We start from the raw sequence: 20,799 nt of genomic DNA, 5'->3' as shown, positions 1-20,799 counted from the left end.
TGAAGCCAAATATAATTAACTCTTCCTCCTTCCATAGTTTCTCCAAATACTTTAAAACAGTTATCAGGTTCATCCTAAGTACAGTGTTTTCTAGTCAGTCAAATAACATTATTAAGTGCCAGCCATTGTGCCAAGAAAGGTAAAAAAACATTTTTTGTAGCTTTTTATTTACAAAGCATATGCAACATATGGGTAATTTTTCAATATTGACCGAAAGATAAAATCTTAAAGAACTCACAATCTAATGGAGAAGATGATATGCAAACAATCTGTACAAATTAGATATATACAGGAGAAAATGGAAATAATCAAAAAAATGAAGGAACCAGAATTGAGACTGGTTAGAAAAGGCATCCTGTTGAAAGTTTTAGCATGAACTAGAAGACATGGGACAATTTCCCTTATTAATGCATTTAAGGATCTTTTCTGCAGCTGACAGCCTTAGAAAGAGGAGTTGGCTGGGGTGCTAAAAATTGAGGTGACATAACCATAGTTACACAGCCAGAGACTATCAGACTGGAGACTTAACCCACTAGGCAAAGCTTCCTAATTAAATGAATGAATGAAATAAGGAAATTGGACTATAGATGCCCTGAAGTCCTCCCAGAATTAATTTGTGATAGTGATCTCAAACTGGGCTTGTTTCATCATGTCTGTGGCTCAGATCCAGAGCATAGATGAATGACACACTGAGGTGGGAGAAGTACTTCCACTCCTCTGCAAGAGAGTTAGGAATATGAAAATTTCCCTTTCTCTTCTAAAGCTGGCACATATACTGCCTTGGAGTTACTGTTCCTAGTCTATTCCTGGGTCTTACTCTTTAAGAAAAATTTCTAAGTCACAAGAACATACATATACCAAATCTGTAAGATTACACAGAGATTATTACTCAGGGATGAGATACTGAGATTCCTTGAAAAGTAAATCATCTTATTTGATGAACTTCCAAACTAGTTAATATCTTAAACTTTTTTTCTCCTTTTCTCCTCCTCTTCATCCTGTCCCATCTGTACTACCACTATCCCTTCCCCTAAAAAGGGAAATATGAGAAGCAGTCATTCTTCCATATCCTTCCTATAGTTTTTTAGAAAAGTAGACCTTTTCCAGTCAGTCCTCTTGACTACCATGAAGACATCAAAAAGATAAAAAGTAATTCATTATCAGGAAAAGAGTAGCATATAACATAAAAGAGAAATATTATTTTTCTTAGTAAATTGAATTGTACAAACCTCTAATAATCGCTTTAACTGGGATTTGTAATCAATTAGTTCTTCTGAAAGGTCATTCTTTTTCACCTGCAGTTCATTTACTTCTTTTCTTAAAGAATTTACTACTTCATAGAATCGAATCTGAAAAAAAAAGATGTCATTATGAGTGACTTTGAAATCCAATTACAATTAATATATGCCAAAACACACAGTCACCTGTTCATTAGAACTCTAACAGAAGAGATATAAATTGGGGGGAGAGGGAGGAGAGTCAATCTTCAGACTAAGTCATCTATCATGATCAACTACAATTATATCATCTCAAACACTGTTTTCTAGGAGGCTTTCCTTATTGGATGGGGATGGCATGCTTTAGGGGAAAGAGTGTTATACTTAGAATCAGAGGATTTAGGGTCAAATTCTGCTTTTGTCACTTGCTTTATGTGAGTACTTCTTAAACTTTTTCAACTCTTGATCCCCTTTTCCCCGAGATAATTTTGTGTGACCCCAAGTATATTACACAGGTATACAAATCAAACATTTACTTATAATAAATCATAATTTTCCAACCCCCACATTCAGTTACATGACCCTATATGGGTTTGCAACCCAGTGTTTAAGAAGCTTTGCTTGAACCTCATTTGACTATGACTTTCCTCAATTACAAAATGAGGTGATATAACTAAGTGATGACTAAGGTCCTATCCATCTCTTAAATGAATAATTCTAATTTTCCCATGCTATTATCTATATGGAGGACTTAATCAATTAAGGAATTCTGAGAAGTTTTGGCTGAACCTGATACAAAGAGACAAGAAAAGATGGAAAGCCCATAAGTTCAGTAAGATTATCATTAAGCATCAAATAAACAACTGAAGTTTCACAATTAAAAAAAAAAACTGGTGATGAGTTCTGTAAAAAAATAGTATTTTTCAATGATGCCCTAAGCGTTAAAGAATTGTAAAGAGATAATGGCATTACATGTCATTATAATAAATATAATGTCTATTATTGTCTCATTAAAATGTTTTTAATAGGGTTTAAAAAAAAACTTACAGATACATATTCAGGAATAGAAAGTTGATCCTCAGGAAGAGACTTCAATTTCACATAATTATCTTCTGTTAACTCCAAGTCACGCAAGCTACGACGAATATCTCCAGCCTTCTCTATTAATTGATGATTTGTTTCTTCGAGTTGTTTCTGCCTCAATAAGACGGTTTCCATTTCCTGTTTCATTAATTCCTGATATTTTCTACATTAAGAGAAAGTTTATAGTGAACTTATATAAAACCTCTGAAGCTTTATTTTAAATAACTTTTTACTATAGTACAGTATATAAGGAAATGGCAACCAAATGCTGCTTTTTGCTGTTAAATACTGATATTTCAAATCAACATATAGATCTGATATTAGCATACCATATGCATGAGTTCTGATCCAGTTTAGGCAATTGAGAACCTTAACTGAAAATTCCAATGGAAATATAAACAATATCAACAAATCACTACATACATATAATAAACACATGGATAAAGAAATTTATCACTATTAAATATCCTGTTCCTCTCTGACTTAAATTTCTCCCTTCCGTTCATTTCCAAATGGAAGGTGAGAAAAGTAGCATCGATAATCAAGCAAAATAACATTTGTCTAATCATCTTAAAGTAGCATAGCTCTTTTGCATTTTCTTCTCATCTTTTCCCCATAAATATCTATTGCTATCCCCTTTTTAAAATAACATGAGCAGCATTTATTTAAGCTTATCTGAAGTAGGTGAAATCATTATCTAATTCTTTTGTTTTTACTTTTTAAAATCAGAAACAAATCAAAATATTGTCATAGCATCTGTGACTCAGGATTAATAATCCTTTATAGTTGGGAGATGATAACAGAAGTTGGCCTGTATGTGGTAGGGCATGCTACTACCTAAATTAAAGGAAAAAAGCAAAGCATCATTAAATACATGTACTCAAATGATCATTATCCCAAACAATTCTCAAAGTGATCTATGGTAACAAGCCTCAATATAAGCCATATTACAGTGTCACATTTATGAAAATGGAAAGAATTCAACCTTTTCAATAAACAAGCTTCAAATAAACTCACAAAGTGGATTACAGAAACTAAAAAGTTTCCAAGATACAATTTTCATGGTATAAGTAATCAGAAACTCTACCTTTACAGTGGACATAAATGATACTCAAAATGGGTGTCAATATAATGACAACAATAGTAATATTATTATTGTAAAATATGAGGGTTTTAAATAATCTTAAGCTTGTAAGAAAAAAACCAAATTCCTAATCAAGAAAATTCTCCACAGATTTGTAAAAACAGCCTAATAATGAATTGTCTTTCTCTATTCTCTATTCAGGAGTAAGGTATTACACAAATTTTTTCTGAGTCATATGATCTTTGTGTGTACAAAAAGCCATGTGTGCTAGGCAAATTTTAGGGTTGTTTTCCCTAATTTCCTGAGATATCATTTCATATTTGTCTCATAAACTTAAGAGAAGCTTCATTAATTCTCTTTTCAAACATTTTGAGCATAGAGTAATATAGATCACCAAATATTTAATTCAATAGCACAATTTCTCTACGTTTTGCTTCAAATATTTAATGAGAAAACAAAACACAAACCAATACGGAATACATCTTTGGATCCATTATTTTGAGGCATAAGCCACTCTATAAACAGCATAAGAAATAAAACAATGATAGTCTAATACACTCATTAATAATGCTACTTTTTAAATGTCTTTATACCTGGCATCCTTTTTCTGGAATGTCAACTGGTTATCCAATTTCAAGGCCAACAGTTGCTTCTGGTGAAGAGTATCATTAAGTTTCTCCTCCAACTCTTCAATCTACATCAAAAGAGAATCTATTATATAGGCAATTCTTCAACAAATTTCTTTTCAAGAAAGTAATCTTTGGGACAAAATGGGAAGCAAAGGATAATAGGGAACTGAAAAAAAAAAAGGACAGAATTTTCACTTTCATCTTTAGAACTCAGATCTATCAATGGCTACACATTTATAAATTTAAACGACTGTTCATGAGAAATTGTATTTTCACTCTACTTACAAATATGAGACTGCATAAAGCCAAATACTGCCTAATATGCCTAATATGACTTGAGGTATAAAACACAGATCTCTTTCCAATAGGCCATAATCTTAATAAAAGGGCTTAAACATGTATTTATAATAAATTAAATGCCTCTAAATTTAGCAGCTTCTTTGCCCTTGCTTATATTGGGATAAAAGGATTTTGGACTATTTGGAGTCACTGAATTTCAAAAATGAAAAGGAAACGAGAAATTACAAAATTACAATAGAAATCTGTATATAATTCTAAAATAATTGAGATGATTATAGGTTCTGGGAGGCTTAGAAAACAAGTTATACCAGGTTCCAAACACACACACACACACACACACACACACACATCCTCTTTTTTCTATGAGTCTAATTAAAATTGTCACTAGATTATATCAGCATATTAAAAGATCAGCAAATCAAAATGAAAAAGATCATTACCAGAAAATCAGCTGATATTATTATTGGTACTATTACTATAACTGGTACTATTATTTTTTGTTTACCTACTTCAGTGAAATAGAAGAAGAGGAAAAAAAGCATAACATTCCTTAAATTTGACTTCACTGTTTTTACTTTTCCAGTGATAGCTGAGTAGCTAAAATGAGATTAGTTAGGTGCTAAGAATTAAATAGATCTCAGGCTGTCTGTATTTACTTAAATGATATCCCTTCTTTTAATCTCAAACTTTTGAACAGTGAAGTTTATATGCTACTAGAAGAACTGAATGTCATCCATATTGATAGTCTAGATCTTAATCAGAAGAGAAAACATAAAAAAAAATGTTAGCTAAATCTAAGGATGGCTCTGCAGGTTCTCTTGAGCCACATGAGTAAAAAAAAAAGAGTAGCAGGAGTAGTTTTCTTACAAATGTAACTTCACAGGGCACTTGGTGATCTTCCTTTACAATGCTTACAGTAAGCATAAACAAGACTATCATGAAGAAAACTAAAGTTGAAGTTTTCAGGTTTTGCTTGTCCTTTCTTATAGTATAAAGATATTCCATCACAATCATATATCACAACTTGTTCAGCCATTCTTCAACTGATGGGCATTCTTTTAATTTCAATCCTTTGTCACCACAAAAGAGCTACTATAAACATTTGTGTTCATCTAGGTCCTTTTCCTTTTATTTTTAAATCACTTTGGGATACAAAAGCTAGTAATGGTATCATTGGAAAGTAATTAGGACTATGACCAAAGGGCTATAAAACTCTGCATACCCTTTGACCCAGCAGCATCATTACTGGATCTGTACCCCAAGGAAATCATAAAGGAGGGAAGAGGAACCACATGTGCAAAAATGTTTGTAGCAAATCTTTTTGTGGTAGCAAAGAATTGGAAAAGGAGAAGATACCCATCAACTAGGGAATGGCTGAACAAGCTGTGTTATATGAAGGTAATGGAATATTATTGTTCTATAAAAAATGATGAACAAGCTGATTATAGGAAGGATTGGAAAGATTTACTTGAACTGATGCTTAGTGAAACGAGCAGAACCAGGAATACATTATACATAATAACAATAATTGCTACAATGATCAACTATGAAAGATTTGGTTCTTCTAAGTGGTCCAGTGATCCAAAGCAATCCCAATAGACTTTGGACAGAAAATTTTATCTGCATCCAGAAAAAGCTATAAGGAGATAATGTAAATCAATACATGCTATGTTCACTTCTTTTTTCTGTTTTTTAATCTCTCCCATGATTTTTCCTTTTTGCTCTGATTTTTCTCTCCCAACATGATTCATAAAGCAATGTGTGTTAAAAATAAACAAACTTACAAAAAAAGCATCTATTAAACATTTACTACGTGATAGGCACAATGCTAAGTGCCGATATAAAAAAAAGCAAGTACATAGTTCCTACCCTCAAGAAGTATACATTCTGATGTTGAATAAAACATGAAAACAATTATATATATGTATAAGATATATACAGGATCATTGAAAGGAACTAACATCATGGTGGCAGTAAAAGATTGGCGAAAGAACTCACTGGAAAGGTCTCTTACTAGAGCAGAGCTGAATCATGAAGAAAAATGAAGAACCAGGTGGCAGAGGTGAGATAGGAGAATATTTCAGGCATAGGGAGGGGAAACAGTCACTGCAACTACAGTTAAGAGATGATATTTGTGTGCATGGAACAGCAACTAGATATTTGAGTCTATTGAAAGGAATAAAGTTTAAGATGACTTGAAGATGAAAAGAGGTCAGTTTGCGAAAAGCCATACCAAAAAGGAAATTATATTAGCTTCTGGAGGTAACAAGAGTATTCAACTTTACTGAGTAGGGAAATAACATAATCAGAATTGTACTTTAGGAAAATCACTATAGTAACTGATAGAGCCTGGGGGAGAGGGGAGGAATACCCATGGTTTATGGGCTTGATATGATGAAAATGAATAAAGAAGATTGAGAAAGATCTGTCAAAAAAAAATTTAGAAGAACCAGGTGAAAGATGTATTGCAAAAACCCAGAGAAAAAAGTATTGAAACAGAAAGAATGATCAACATCTTTAAATAATATACAGACTTTGAGAAGGATGCAGATTGCAAAAAAGATCTCAGAGAGAAAATAAGAAGTCATTTGGGAGAACAATTTCAACGAATGGTAAGAAATAGATGGGGCATTTAATAAGCAATTGCTATATGATGTGCTAGGTGCTAAGCACTGGAGTTACAAAGACAAGCAAATCAGTCTCTGCCCCCAAGGACATTCTAATGGGAAAAGACAGCATATAAAGGGAAGCCAGAAGTTGGAATATAGGTGAATACCCTTGCACTGGAAGGTGTAGATGCAGCTGGGAAGTAGAGTAGAAGCCTGGTTCAGGACAAATTGAAATGAAAGCTCCTATATTACAGCCCAGCTTAAGGAACAGAGTTTTGAAGGTTCTGGTGGAACTTGACAGAATGTCTGGCAGAGAACAGAAACTTAACTAAATGCTTGATTTGTTGACTTGGTAGGAGAGATGAGGATGATGGTGACAGTTCAAGCAGCATAATGTGGGGACGGAAGGAAAGATAGGAGAGGATTTTGTAAAAATTAAAAGGATAAGGATGAAAAGAACTGAGCACTAAACTTATATGCGGTTTAAATAATATATAGTAGAACAGAACTTTCACCTTCAGTGTTAGTAAGTATACATTCATTCAGTGTTAGGCCCCTTGTCAAGTGGTGTACCAGCTCTGTATACAATACTTTTAATACAGCCCAAGACTGACTATTTTTCATGGTTTCCCTAGCACATTGTAGAACTTAAGAGGAAATTGAAGCTCACAGATATTTTTCTGCTATTTAGTCACACTTCCCCATATTATATTCGTGAAAGTGACTGTATAAATCCAAATGTAAAATTTTACATTTATATTTTCTCTGTAAGATACTTAAGAAATACTCATCTAATTACTTAATGATCTTCCTCCCATAAAGAACCACCTTCCTCCCAAGGTATTATTTGCCTTTTGCCTAGTAATGTACCAAAATTGTCCTGGAAACAAATTCAGATTATGAAAGACTTAGAAAAAAACTGTATTTTACTGTAGAAAGAACTGGAACTTCTAGAGAAGGGAAACAACATGGTTAGATTTATGTTTAGGAAAAGCTGCTTTGGCAGTTATGTGGGGGATAATAACTGGATGCAAAGAAATTAGGTTATTTCAATAGTTTAGACAAGAAGTGATGAGGGCCTCAATGTTGGTGGCTGAATTGAAGGAAAAGTGTTGCAAATGTAAAATGGATAAAACTTGATAATAGATTAGATCAGAGTAGAGAGGGAGAATAAAAAGTCAAAAATAACTCCAAAGGTATGAAAGAGGATGACTAGAAGAAGGGAGATGCTTCCAACAGAAATAGGAAAGTTAAGCCGAGGGAGGAGGAGATGATGTGAGACAAGAGGGACACAATCAGTTTTGGTTCAGACTTGGTGAATTTAAGATGCCTAAGGATACCTATGTGTTCAAAAGGGAGTTGGGAGTGTGAGACTGCTTAGGAGAGAGTAGAGAGGATTGTGTAGATCTGGGAGTTATATGTATAGAGCTGACAGTTAAACTCATGAGAACTAGTAAAGTCAAAAAACTAGCATATTTAGAAAATGGTAGATTGTCCAACAAAGAGTGCTAGATGGTACTGAACATATGGGGGAAAGATTTCAGTGATAATCCAGCAAACGAATGGCAGATAGGAGAGCCAGAAGGAAGAAATGTCATAAAAAAGACAGGAAGGAGTGTCTACAGGGGAGAATTAACAGTATCAGGTGTTGTCAACTAGATAAAAGGATGAAAATTTAGAAAAGAAAAATGTAGATATCACTGACAACAGTCAACAAGGATTTATTATATACTTACGATGTGACAGGCACTGAGTTAATACAAGTTTTAGAAGAAGTTATTGGGGTCACTAGGTTTTATAATGCATTATATTTTAAAAATGTAAATTTTTTGTTGATAGTGGGTCTGATGGTGTGACCACATCAGTGGAGAAAGATGGAGTGAAGGCAAATCATTGCTAAGTCAGGAAAGCTGCCACTGCTCCTATATTTTTAGAAGTCTATGAAGCCTGTGGCTTATTCTTTTAAAAGTTGTGGACAACTTTTGTACTACATGAACAGGTATGATTTTTTAGAACACTCAAGTTGACTTAGAAATCAATTTCAACAGATAAGATAGGTGACCATATGTTCCCCCCAACTAAAACAAAACCAAGACTGATTATAAAATTTAGCTTGATTATAAAGATTAGCTTGGGTTCTTCATGTGACCTATCAATTAACTTTAAATAAATATCAAAAATGGAGTTCCAGAAATATTTTGGGAAGTAAAGTATCACTTGGATAAGAACATACAATCCAAGGACAGTGCTTTAAATATGTTATCTACTAACCATCTACATACACACAGTGCCCTAATTCAGCCCATCATCTCTTGCCTGTATTGTTTCAAGAGCTTCCTAATTTGTCTCCAAGTTCCAAGTCTTTCCCCACTCTAATATATTTTCCACAGGGATACAAAGTGATTTTCTTAAAGCACAGCTCTAATCACGTTTCACTCTTACCATCTGCCTCCAACTCAATATATTACAGTGATTCTCTATATCTCTAGGATCAATCAATAAATAAACATTTATTAAGTGCCTATTAGATGTGCTAGGTGGGGGGGGGGACACAATTCAATGAATAAAACAATCTCTAGTCATAAAGAGCTTATATTCTAATAAGGAAGACAAGTATACATGTAAGTATATATAGAATAAATATGAAGAGAATACAAAGTATTCAAATAAAAGGTAGTTAGAGAGGAAGGGCACTAGCAGTTGAGGCAAAATTATCAATCTTTAAATCTGATAAAAGCATTTAAAGATCTTCACACCATAGCCTCCATATATCTTTCCCCAGCCTCATTATACTTAATTCCAAGATGTTGACAAACTAGCTTTTTGCATTTTCCTTTACACATCTCTCTCCATTCTCCCATATGCATGCCTCAGGCTATCCATTATCTGCAAGGTACTCCCTCCTTAACTTGGCCTCTTGGCCTCTTGGAATCACTAGCTCTTCTAAAAAGCCACCTTGTACAAGAGGTCTTTACTGATCTTCACAGCAGTTAGCAATCTCCACCCCAAATATCTCTATTGTGTGCTTATATGTATATGTATACATATGTGCTTGCTGTCTCATGTTCAAACGCAAATTTCTTGACTTTCATTTTAGTTTTTGCATTTTTGGGCCTAATATAGTTGCAAACATGTAACATAGGTGATTAATAAATTTATTGACTGATGTTTGTTTACAAATCAGTTTCATCTCTCTAGAGACATACCAACTGTAGGCTCCCACTGCCCTAGATGTACCAGTTTTAACCTTAAATTCCAATCTTTTTTGCTCCCATTAGTCACTGAACTGAATGAAGAAAAACATGTTCTTAAATTGTACTTTTACTTTGGAGAACTAGAATTTAACTGTTTTTAAACACATGCATAAGATTCATATTCAAGATTCACAAATTCTCTTACTTTTGTAAGATGGTCCACTTTCATATTGTCAATAATTAGGTTTTTCTGGGAGAGCTCTATTTTCAGCAACTGGATGCTATGAAGTAGTTCTTTTCTTTCAATAAGTTGCCTTGTGATGACAGTTTTCCCTTCTCTTTCTTCTGATGAGGAAATTTCATCTGTAGGCATTGTCGTTTCTAAGCTAAGATCTTCAGACTCTAGAGAACTGGAAATATTGACTCTTTTTAATTCTTTAGGAATTTTTTGTGACATGTTTGCTGTTACTGATGGATTTTCCTTTGCAACTTTCGATTTAAAAATCCTGCTGATAAAAAAAAAAAAAAGATTAAATTAAAATCTACCCCAAAACATAAACAGATATGTAATGGGCATAATGCAAAAGATACTAAGTTTCTCCTTAACAAAAATTAACTACAGGACACTTCTAAATTACTACTAGTCAAAATACTACTACAATTAAGCACTAAATTCATGTGCAAATTACTTGGGACAAAATAATTTTTGGCAAGATTTCATTTTATGACAACAATGGTTGTATGTGTGTGTTTATACTTCTACAGATGACTATACTCACTGAGGACAGTTTTATCTTTGTTTCCCAGGGCTTAGCATAATTCTAGGTACTGAACTAGTACTTAATAAATTAATGTTGATTGGTTTAATGGTATTCTTTCTGAAAAATCAAGCTTGCATCAATCACGTTGTAGCAGCCTTAGACATACAGCCACCAGGTTAGTTTTCCTAAATCAGAACTTTAACACATTCCCCAACTCAAAACTGTTCACTGGCTACTCATTGTTTACAAAATAATTTCGAGCTCCCTATCCTTTAAATACCCTCTCCATTAAATAATGGACAATTCAGTCCCAAACTACTTTCCCATCTCTTTCTCTTACAACTTTAAAATACAAAGCTTCTCTACTACATCAATCAGTTCATCCCTCTTAGATTCTTGTACTTGTAACTTTGCTGAGACTTCCTGTGGTGTTCTCTTCTTTTTTATAATATATATGTGATGGTTCTCTGGGAGCAGGTTTCTTGGGGAGATTTTCTGGAGGCAGCCTTAGTTTCAGTTCAAAGTAATAATCACTTCAAATGTAGCCAGCTGATAAAATCCAAAAGTTTATTTTCTCCTTCCAAATCTTATCTCTTTCCTTGGGCCCGATTAGCTTTCTAAAAGGCCTATCTATCTCCCTCCTTGATTCCAAGAGCTCTTGCAGCTTGTCCTTTGTCACCTCCAGCTCCCTCTGAATCTTGGTTCTGAATCTTCACAACTGTCACCTCCACTCACTCCCGGCTCTCAATCTCTCAGAGTTTTTGGCCCTGAGAGTTTCTTGCTTATATGTTGTACACTGTGTACACACCAATCATATCACTGGGAAATCATTATCTGTTGTAGGATTAAATCAATTCTAAACTAGATTTAAACATTATCTCCTCAATTCCACTTAGTACCTTGTTTCAAGTTCTGGCCCATAACATCTCCTTGTAGGATCAGATCAATCATACTGAACCATGCTAAATTAGATAATTATTGTCTCTATCAATTCTAATGACTTAACATCTTTGTAAGGATTCTAACAACTTCCCTCTTCCTATGTGCCCATTCACAGTATGGATATTTACCTATATAGATAAATAGGTATATAAATAACTACCTATAAAATAGAGTTCAAATCCCATCTCCTAAGAAGCTTTCTCAAAGACCTCAGATAGGAATGTTCTCTCCCTTCTTGCCTCCTTAGTCTGAACTTTTGCATTTATTTGCGGTTATTGTAGTTATGGATATATATATATGGATACATGTAATGGTCCAGAATTCTGGAGAAATTCTTACAACAAGGTTTGTTAACTCAGTGGAATTGATAAAACAATGGTTAAGCCTAGTGACTGAGGAAAGACAGAGGACTGGAGGCTGGAGCACAAGCTCTAGGACTGAGAGAGACTTCAAGACAGAGACCGTTGTGGTGATCCTCCTGCCTCCCCCACAGAAACCAAGACACATTCTGGAGGACCTCCAGAAAGCTAGCCCGGGCCCCAGGCAAGAAGACAAGACTTTGAAGGAGATGATAAAGAATTTGGACTTTATCTCTGACTATTCTCCTGGTGGTTACTCTGCTGAAATGAAGGCTGGTCCAGAGACCTCCAGAAAACTAACCAGAACACTACAGATATATATCACTGGTGTGACCATAGGCTGATCTTTTCAGACACTGGATCTATACACAGTTTGTATATGGAATTATATGTAGAAAGAAGGATATACATAGCTATATCTGTATATCTATATATGCTGGAGACAGCTTGGTAGTTCAGTGGATAAAGAGCTAGGCTTGGAGGCAGAAACTCTGTGTTTACATGTAGTTTTTGGCACATATTTGCTGTATGACCCTAAGTAAGTCATGTAGTTGGTTTGTCTCTTCAATTGTAAAATAGGAATGACAACAGCATCCACCTCTCAAAGTTATGAGGATCAATTGAGATAAGAACTGTAAATCCCTTAGCACAGTGCCTAGCACACCAGTAAGTTGATATTAGTTATTATAGTTGTTGAACTTGAAATCAGGGAGACTGGAGTTCAATTCTACCTCAAATTCTTCCTAAATAGAAGACAGAGAAGTCTTTTAACCTCTGCCAGCCTCCATTTTCTCATCTGTTCAATGGCAGTAATAATAACACCTAATTCCCAAGGGTTCTGAGATAATTAATGTAAAATTCTTTGCAAAACTTAAAAGCAAAATGCAAAGACTAGCTTTTATTACAAAAAACCTTCTCCAAACCATCTTAATTCCTGTGCCTGTCTTCCTCTGTTAACTGTTTAATATTTATCCTGTATGTATTTTTGATGATATGTAGGAATAGGAGAGATCCCTTCTCTGCTTGGAGACACAGATCCAAATGCAAAAGAATTCGTGAACCCCAAAGTCTGTGGCAAAAAAAGGAAGTTTTATTTTTCATTAACAAGCTCCCTTTCTCTTAGTAGGCAGATTTCTTAATGAATAAATTTGCACAGAATGGATTGGCAGAAACCTATTTTATGAGCAAATCTTGGGGCACTTTGAACTGATTATTAGACCAGGATCTCCCAATTGAATGAAATTACTTGAAGGCTTTTTCAGTTTGATTGGGGGATATGGTTTCCCAAAAAGATCAATGGGAGGGGGGGTGATATGCCCAAGATTTCCAAATGAATGACGCTGGTCTGGAAGATATGCCTTTTTCCAGATTCTCTGGAGCCTGGGAGACCCCGAATCTCTCTTCTTTTGCAGATTAAAGATCACAGTTTCAGTGATTATTTTAGATTAAAGGGGGCACAATTAAAGGAATAAAATAAAAAGGAAAGAAAGGAAGAAATTAGTTTCGTTGGCCAGTCCTCAGTGGGGCAGTTCCTACTCACAAAGGTTGTTCTTCTATCTGGAAAAGGATCATGACACCAGGGAGTTGTTGACAAGACATTCCAGTGAATTGGATTTGAGGTAGGGAGGACTATGCAAAGGTCACCTGACTCACTTTCCCCTCCAGCTCCATCTGGGTCCAGTGGTCAGATATAAATCAGAATGAGTGGATATGGTCCTGGTTACAGTGGGAGATTTTTTTAAAAATTATTTTCTTTATTTTTCTGGTTATAATTTTTTTAATACACATTTCTTTATGAATCATGTTGGGAGAAACCTTAGTCTTGTTAAGGTCTTTAAAAGATCTCAGGTTGACTGAGGTAAACTACCAGTTTAATGATTACCACTAAGTAAGAAAGGTATGAGGTAAAAGAATGGCCTTTTTTACCTGGTCATCAATCAATCACTCAATTAGAAATGGGAAAACCCTCAGAATTTCTAGCCAAAACAACAATTGCTACTTACAATTCATTCTGAGGCAAAGTCGGCCAAAAGAAAGACCAACTGGGCTTGACTTGGAACCTTTTATTGGATCAATCTAGGAGTGCCAGTCATGTTTTAAGGCTTGGTCCTTAAGTACGAAATCTAGTCAGTGATCCTTAACATATAGAAAAAGGAGGATTTAAAAAAAAAAAAAAAAAAAAAAAAAAAAAGGTCATTCTTTGCCTCTTATCTTCCTCACTTCATCTTAATCACTTTCTGGCCACTGGACCCAGATGGCTTTGGAGGAATCGTGAAGCAAGTGACTTGTACAATCATCCCTCACTTAAATCCAACTCACTTGCCTGTCGTGACATCACCTCCCTGACGTCATGGTCGTCTCCGAGAAGAACAGACAAGTCTCCCCCATTAGACAGTAAGCATCTTGAGGAGAGGTACTGTTTTTTGCCTCTTTTGTGTGTGTGCCCGGCGCTTAGTAGGGAGCCTGGCACGTAGTGGGGCTTAATAATTTACTGATTTGAAATAGAACACTTTTTTTTTTTTTTCCCCTGCTAAGGAAAACAGCGACAAGGGGAGGTCTCCCGTCCCGGCTCGAAAAAGAGCCACGGGCAGACCCGAGCTCGGGACAAATAATTACCATGGGCGCAAGTCCTGGAGCTGAAGCTGGAATCGCCCGGGTTGCGGCCCGTGGAAGTCTCCGCGATTTCTCCGTTTGGGCCCTCCTCCGCAACAGCCCGGCCTCTCCGGGAGGAAGCCGTCACCACGACAACGACGCCAGCCCTGGGGAAACAAAGGAGGAAGCAGCCACTAGCCCGATGCTCGAGCCGCGCCGAAACCAGACCCGTTAACTAGGAGCCGCGGGGAGCAGCGGAGCATGTTGGGAAGTGAAATTCTTAGAAAAGCCGGCTCTAAGCGAGCCCAGCCGAGTGTAACACCTCTTCGATTCTTCCCACTTGACTAAGAGCACAGGGAGGAGGCGGGGCATGTCGGGAAGTGAAGTTCTCAGAAAGACTTGGCCCAGCGGAGCCAATCCGAGGGAAGCATCTCTTCGACTTCTCCCGCCGATTAAAAGCGGAGGAAGGTAGCAGGGCATGCCGGGAAGTGAAGTTCTTTAGCAGTCCTCAGGCAAACCAACCCGAGAGGCCCAATCTCTGACATAGGGCTACAGGTTTAGCCAATCACCGAGGCCGCCGGAAGGAGCGACTAGTTGGAAGTGCGGAGTTTACCTCCTCTTCCCCCTCCCCCTCCGGTTCAGTACTTTACTGTCTCTGTCTGAGGCAGGCCGGAAGCTCGGGCTGCGTTTTAGTAGTCCCTGCCTTTACCCAGTGCCGCTCTTGCCTTTCAACGCGATAGGCGGGCCCGGTCCGGCCAGCAAGCGGCCAGGGAGCGCGATGCTCAAATCCCGAACGTTCTTGAAGAAGACCCGGGCGGGCGGAGTGCTGAAGATAGTGCGGGAGCATTATCTGCGCGACGACATCGGTTGCGGGGCTTCGGGCTGCGCCGAGTGCTGCAGTGCCCAGGAAGGGCCGGCCCTCGAGCCGCGACCACGCGACCCCGAGAGCAGCCTTTGCCCTCAGCCCCACTACCTCCTGCCGGACACCAACGTGCTGCTCCACCAGGTGCCGCGGAGAAAGCCTCGACTGACGAGGTCGCCTCCAAGCGAGCCCGCTCCGTGAAGCGGCATGGGAGGTGGGGGAGGGGGATCGGGGACTCCCGGCTGGGGCCTTGGGGTTCCGGTCATCGCCCGGCCACCTCTTGCCTGTGGGACTGGGAGCGAGTTTTATGTCATTTCCTAGAACTTAGAACTACAAGCGCTTAAAAATGCAAAACAGATTAAAGCTAGAGGTTTCAAAAACTAATTTTCTACAGAACGTAAGCATCGTATCTTTTCTTGTGGATAAGACAGAATCTGTTGGTTTGGATTTTGTGTGGTGTCTCGAACTTCCCCTTGGGCCTCAGTTTCCCCATTTATAAATGGAAGATGAACCTTGAAAGGTTTCTCCTGCTCAAAATCCTATGATTTCCCCTCTTGAGAATGAGTGACCTCCTTGGGCTTCATTTTGGTTTGGGTTTTTGCCCCGCCCCCACCCCCAATGAGTTGAGAATTTGGGGATTTTGATTGAAGATCCGAACTAATGTCTTAGCAGCTTTTGTGATTTAGGACAAGTCCTTTATTCCGAGCTTGTGTCTTTATCCTTGAAATGAGGGCCTAGTAAAAGTTACAATATACAATATACAATACAATACAAAATGTATACAATATAACAAAAGTTACAATTGAAGTTCCACTTCAATTAGTGGTTGTACTTAGATTTGCTCATGTATTAATAGGAAGCAATGTGTAAATGTACCTTATCATTTTTAATTTGCTTACCATTCTGTTAGTTTTTACTTCGAAATATATTGAAGTTAGGGACTTGATCGGTGTAGTCAGAAACCGCAGCAGCTCTGGGATTCTCAATAAATGTTAATGATGATCTTCCCTAGCTATAAGGGATCTATGCAGAATTTAGAGACTTCCCTTCCTTTGACTACATTTTATTCTTAAGATTCAATTTTCAGTAATAAATGTATAATTTATAAAGGGGTTAAGTTTGATAAAAATATATATTGCAAAAGTAGAATCTATTGAAATAGGTATATTGCAAGAGCGGAATAAAGTTTTGAGAAATTTGAACGCATTTTTTCTTTTTTAAGATTGATATACTTGAGGATCCAATCATCAGAAATGTAATCCTGCTACAAACTGTTCTCCAGGAAGTAAGGAATCGGAGTGCACCAGTATATAAGAGAATCCGAGATTTGATTAGTGATCTTAGCAAGCATTTCTATACCTTCACTAATGAGCATCATAGGTAAGATAATCATCTATGTTGATAGTAAAAAAAAAAAAATTTCAAGGGTGTTGGAATAGGTGGAAGTGGTTATTTGTAATTTTGCCAAATACATAACTAAAATAGTTTTATTTCTAAGAATTTCTTACATTTTATCTAATCAGTTTTATATTCCAAAATGCTTTTCTTTATGTCCTCATTTAATCTTCAGAATCACCTAAAAAGATAGGTAAAGGTAATCTTTTTTCCCAGTTGAGAAATTTGAGACACAATTGAGTAATTTTCTTGAGATTCAATACTTGAATCAGGACCATCTGTCTTTAAGGAAGCTTCTGATTGATACTTCTTTGGGTTCAGGTATGTTTCTCCATAGTTCCATTTATGATTCCAAAATTTCTCTAATTAATTTAAAGGTAATATTAATTGAATATTTGAAGTGCATTTTTACCAAGAATTCCAAGCAAAACTCTAGTTTGTAAAAATTTCATAGACAAGCGATATCAGCTAGCAATGTAAAGAGTATTTTTTTTTTAAAAGGCAGATTATGGCTATATAGATATTTTTAAAAATGAAAAATATAAGTATCAAGTTTCTTTGTGATTAAAAATTATAAAACTAAGAGAGGGAATGCTAGATTTGGATTTTTGTTGTATGTTTTGAACATGGTCATTTGTGTTATTGTTAAAAGTTATATCTTGAAATATAAAGTTTGATCATGGAAAATGTCTCCTTTTTAAAAAATTATATAAAGTACAATGAGACCTTGGTTATTCATTTACATAATATATTCTATGTTAGTCACACACAAAAATAATATAGTAGGTAGAATATTGGCCTCAGAGGCAGAAATACTTGAGTTCAAATCCTGTCTTAAGCCACTTCCTGAAGTGTGACCTTGGGCAAAATTTGACCTTTGCCCCCAGTCAGTAAAATGAGGAAATAGGTCACCTCTAGATTGAAATCTGATGATATGAAGATATAACTTTCCAACAGAGTACTACTAAACTTTCTCCCTCTCTTCTCCCCTCCCCCCCACCATGGACCATTCTTCCCAAATCTGTTACTCATTTATATTGCATACTCAGTTCTAATAGAGAATATTGGCAAAACATTTCAAATTTTGATTCCTTGCACTTAATGGAAACCTTGATCCTGCAGATCTTATTTTCTTCAAATTATGTGTTTTTTTCCATTGTAAACCTGGTAAGATTTTGTTGGGAATAGTATTGTACTAGATAAGAGAGGAAGAGTTGTAAGAGTAGTTAGCTGAACTAGATGAAGAGTCAGAAAGACCTGGGTACATGTACTACCACTGTGAATGCCTTTTGACCTTGTGATCTAGCCAAGTGCTTTCCCTCTTAGTTCCAGGTAGCTATTTAAAATAGCAAGCTGCAGGTCTATAAGGTAATGTCCAGTACTAGTGAAATAACAGGTTGATCCAACTTCACCTACCCCCAACATGCCATTAAAAGCCATAGGATCTGATTTTTTTTATTTAGTTAATCCCGGATTAGACCCACCCTGCCTATTCATGTTGGAGACTACTGGAGGGCTTAAAACAGAAGCAAAAGAAAACAGATGGACCTAGTGCCTGAAGAGCCTCCACAGTGATATTGGGTAGCACTTAGGTGTTTCTGTGGCTAGAACACTGGGCTTGGAGTCAGGAAGATCTGAGTTCAAATTTGGCCTTAGATACTTAGTACTTCTGTGACCCTGGACAAGTCACTTAAGCTGTTAGGTTTGTTTAATCCACTGGAAAAGGAAATGGCAAACCATTCTAGTCTAAAACTTCTTAGACAATATAGTTTATTAGGTGACAAAGAATCAGACTTGACTGAATGACTGAACAAATAAAATTGTATGGCAGCTAGGTTGTGGAGTAGATAGAGAGCTAGGCCTGGCCAAATCTACCCTTAGACACTAACTAGGTGTATGCCTCTGGGCAGGTCATTTAACAATGTTTACCTCAGTTTCTTTATTTGTAAAATAAGCTGAAGAAGGAAATAGCAAAGCCCTTAAGTATCTTTGCCAAGAAAACTCTTAACTGAGCTCATAAAAGCTGAACATTATTGTAACTACAACAATGGAGAGAAAAATGATTGGTTTTGTTTGTTGTTTTTGACAGTTCAGATGGCTAGAATTGGAAGAATGTGAATAAGAATATATAGGTTAATTTGATCATTAGCATATGTGTTAAAGTACCTTCATAGATTACCTTTCTATTGTATAGACTCCTGCTTTGGTACCTCCTCATGTCTTGGTTTCTCAAAGACCATGCTATTCAAGCACAAACTGATCCTGGCAGGAAAGACTGACATTAACCCCTGTGGCATCTACAAACAATCCTCTTAAGAGTAGAGTAGTTTCTTACTAAAGGGTTGCTCTAGTCACAGCTATTCATAAAGTCTTTTAAGGCATGAAGTGATTGCAGTCTGCCATCAGTGGGCTGAGCGTCTACGACAGTGAAATCACAGATTCTTGAAGTATAGATTATAAGAAGATATATATGAATTACAATTTCATTTCTTTTTACTTTTCCTTTATAGCTTCATTTAATTGAGTAAAATTAAATATGTTGAATGTAGTTTAAGTGAATTGTTTCCTACAAGTTTTATAGATGGTATAAATTCTATAAGTAAATTTCTCTTTGAAATTCATTTCTTAAGCTGAGTTGTGTTAGGCACTGTGAACTATATGCTGGAGGAACTACATAAAGATTCACTTAACTCTTTTATGGCATCTGTGCCTTCATGGAGTTTACAATCTAAAAGGATATGTGATATATATGGAAAGTGTCAAAGAGTAGTGCAAATCAAGTATTTTTGGTCCAAACAGAAAATGATCATTGCTAAGGAACGATTGGGAATGGTCTTCATTCATTGAGGTGACATTTGACCTGGACCTTTGAAAATAGAATTGCAACTGGTAGAAATGGGAGGGAGACATTTTAGGTACAGGGAAATTATTATTAGTGTTTTTCCTGTTACTTTTGAATAACTATTTGGATACTGTGGAATAATGCTCCAATTGATGTTTTTCATTTGTCACATTAATTAGATGATATTCCTTTTTGATTAATTATGTGTGTCAATATTTATATTAAAAACCCAGTAGAATTGACCCTTCCCTTACTTTTTGATTCTGGCATTTCTTAAGGGATAAATTGGAAAAATAATGTAAGAAAAGGTATTTATCCTTGATTCCAGTTGATATAGTTGGGTTTTAAACGTTTAGTAACATAAGTTTTAAAAGCTCATTATACTTTATTTTCACCAAAGTGAAGATATTTGATTGGTTTATTTATGTGATTTTTGGCTTTTGATTTGTCTTTAACATCTAGAGAAACATATATAGAACAAGAACAAGGGGAAAATGCGAATGATCGTAATGATAGAGCAATCCGAGTAGCAGCAAAATGGTACAATGAACACATGAAAAAAATTACAACAGATGAGAATCATCCTCAAGTTATCTTCATAACAAATGACATAAAAAATAAAGAGAAGGCAATAGAAGAGGGGATACCAGCTTATACATGTAAGCTATATTATTTTTTTCTATTTACTGTTAATTTTCAAATGTAAATAAAAGTCGTTCCTAGTCAGTTCTGTGACCTATTACAAAGTCAATAGTGTGGCCACAATGTACTTTTTTATATCATTAAAAATCTTTTAACAAGGACTATGTGAACGATAATACTTGTCTTTTCCTCCCTCATCCTACTTTCTTATATTATTAGCTACCTCTTCTTATCAGAGACTTTGGATAGTTCATAGACTTGGATAAATAAAACTGCCCTCTACATATA

At 36.1% G+C, this 20,799-nt stretch overlaps 2 protein-coding genes across 5 annotated transcripts in view; one reads left to right on the top strand and one right to left on the bottom strand.

The window, feature by feature from the left end:
- PIBF1 (progesterone immunomodulatory binding factor 1) overlaps positions 1-15,227 on the bottom strand; it is a 271,889-nt gene extending 256,662 nt beyond the window's left edge. The window contains exons 1-5 of one of the 3 annotated variants that reach the window (XM_031958466.1): positions 14,795-15,227; positions 10,322-10,625; positions 3,978-4,078; positions 2,265-2,463; positions 1,230-1,349 (exon numbers count right to left, since the gene is read on the bottom strand). In XM_031958466.1, the coding sequence (XP_031814326.1) occupies positions 1,230-1,349; positions 2,265-2,463; positions 3,978-4,078; positions 10,322-10,573 (672 nt within the window). In that variant the 5' untranslated portion in view covers positions 10,574-10,625; positions 14,795-15,227. The remainder of the gene's footprint in view (positions 1-1,229; positions 1,350-2,264; positions 2,464-3,977; positions 4,079-10,321; positions 10,626-14,794) is intronic. The other 2 variants (XM_031958465.1, XM_031958464.1) reach the window with 2 other exon arrangements.
- A 108-nt stretch (positions 15,228-15,335) lies between these two features.
- The window catches only part of DIS3 (DIS3 homolog, exosome endoribonuclease and 3'-5' exoribonuclease), a 40,612-nt gene continuing 35,148 nt past the window's right edge, over positions 15,336-20,799 (top strand). The window contains exons 1-3 of one of the 2 annotated variants that reach the window (XM_003765807.3): positions 15,336-15,776; positions 16,855-17,012; positions 20,332-20,528. In XM_003765807.3, coding sequence (XP_003765855.1) covers positions 15,549-15,776; positions 16,855-17,012; positions 20,332-20,528 — 583 coding nt within the window. In that variant the 5' untranslated portion in view covers positions 15,336-15,548. Of the gene's footprint in view, positions 15,777-15,876; positions 16,030-16,854; positions 17,013-20,331; positions 20,529-20,799 lie in introns of those variants that run through there. The other variant, XM_023500540.2, reaches the window with a different exon arrangement.

The sequence above is a fragment of the Sarcophilus harrisii genome, chromosome 3 (genome assembly GCF_902635505.1).
Source record: "Sarcophilus harrisii chromosome 3, mSarHar1.11, whole genome shotgun sequence".
Lineage (NCBI taxonomy): Eukaryota > Metazoa > Chordata > Mammalia > Dasyuromorphia > Dasyuridae > Sarcophilus > Sarcophilus harrisii.
The sequence above is the reverse complement of the archived record's forward strand: the minus strand, read 5'-3'. Positions and strand labels throughout refer to the sequence as shown.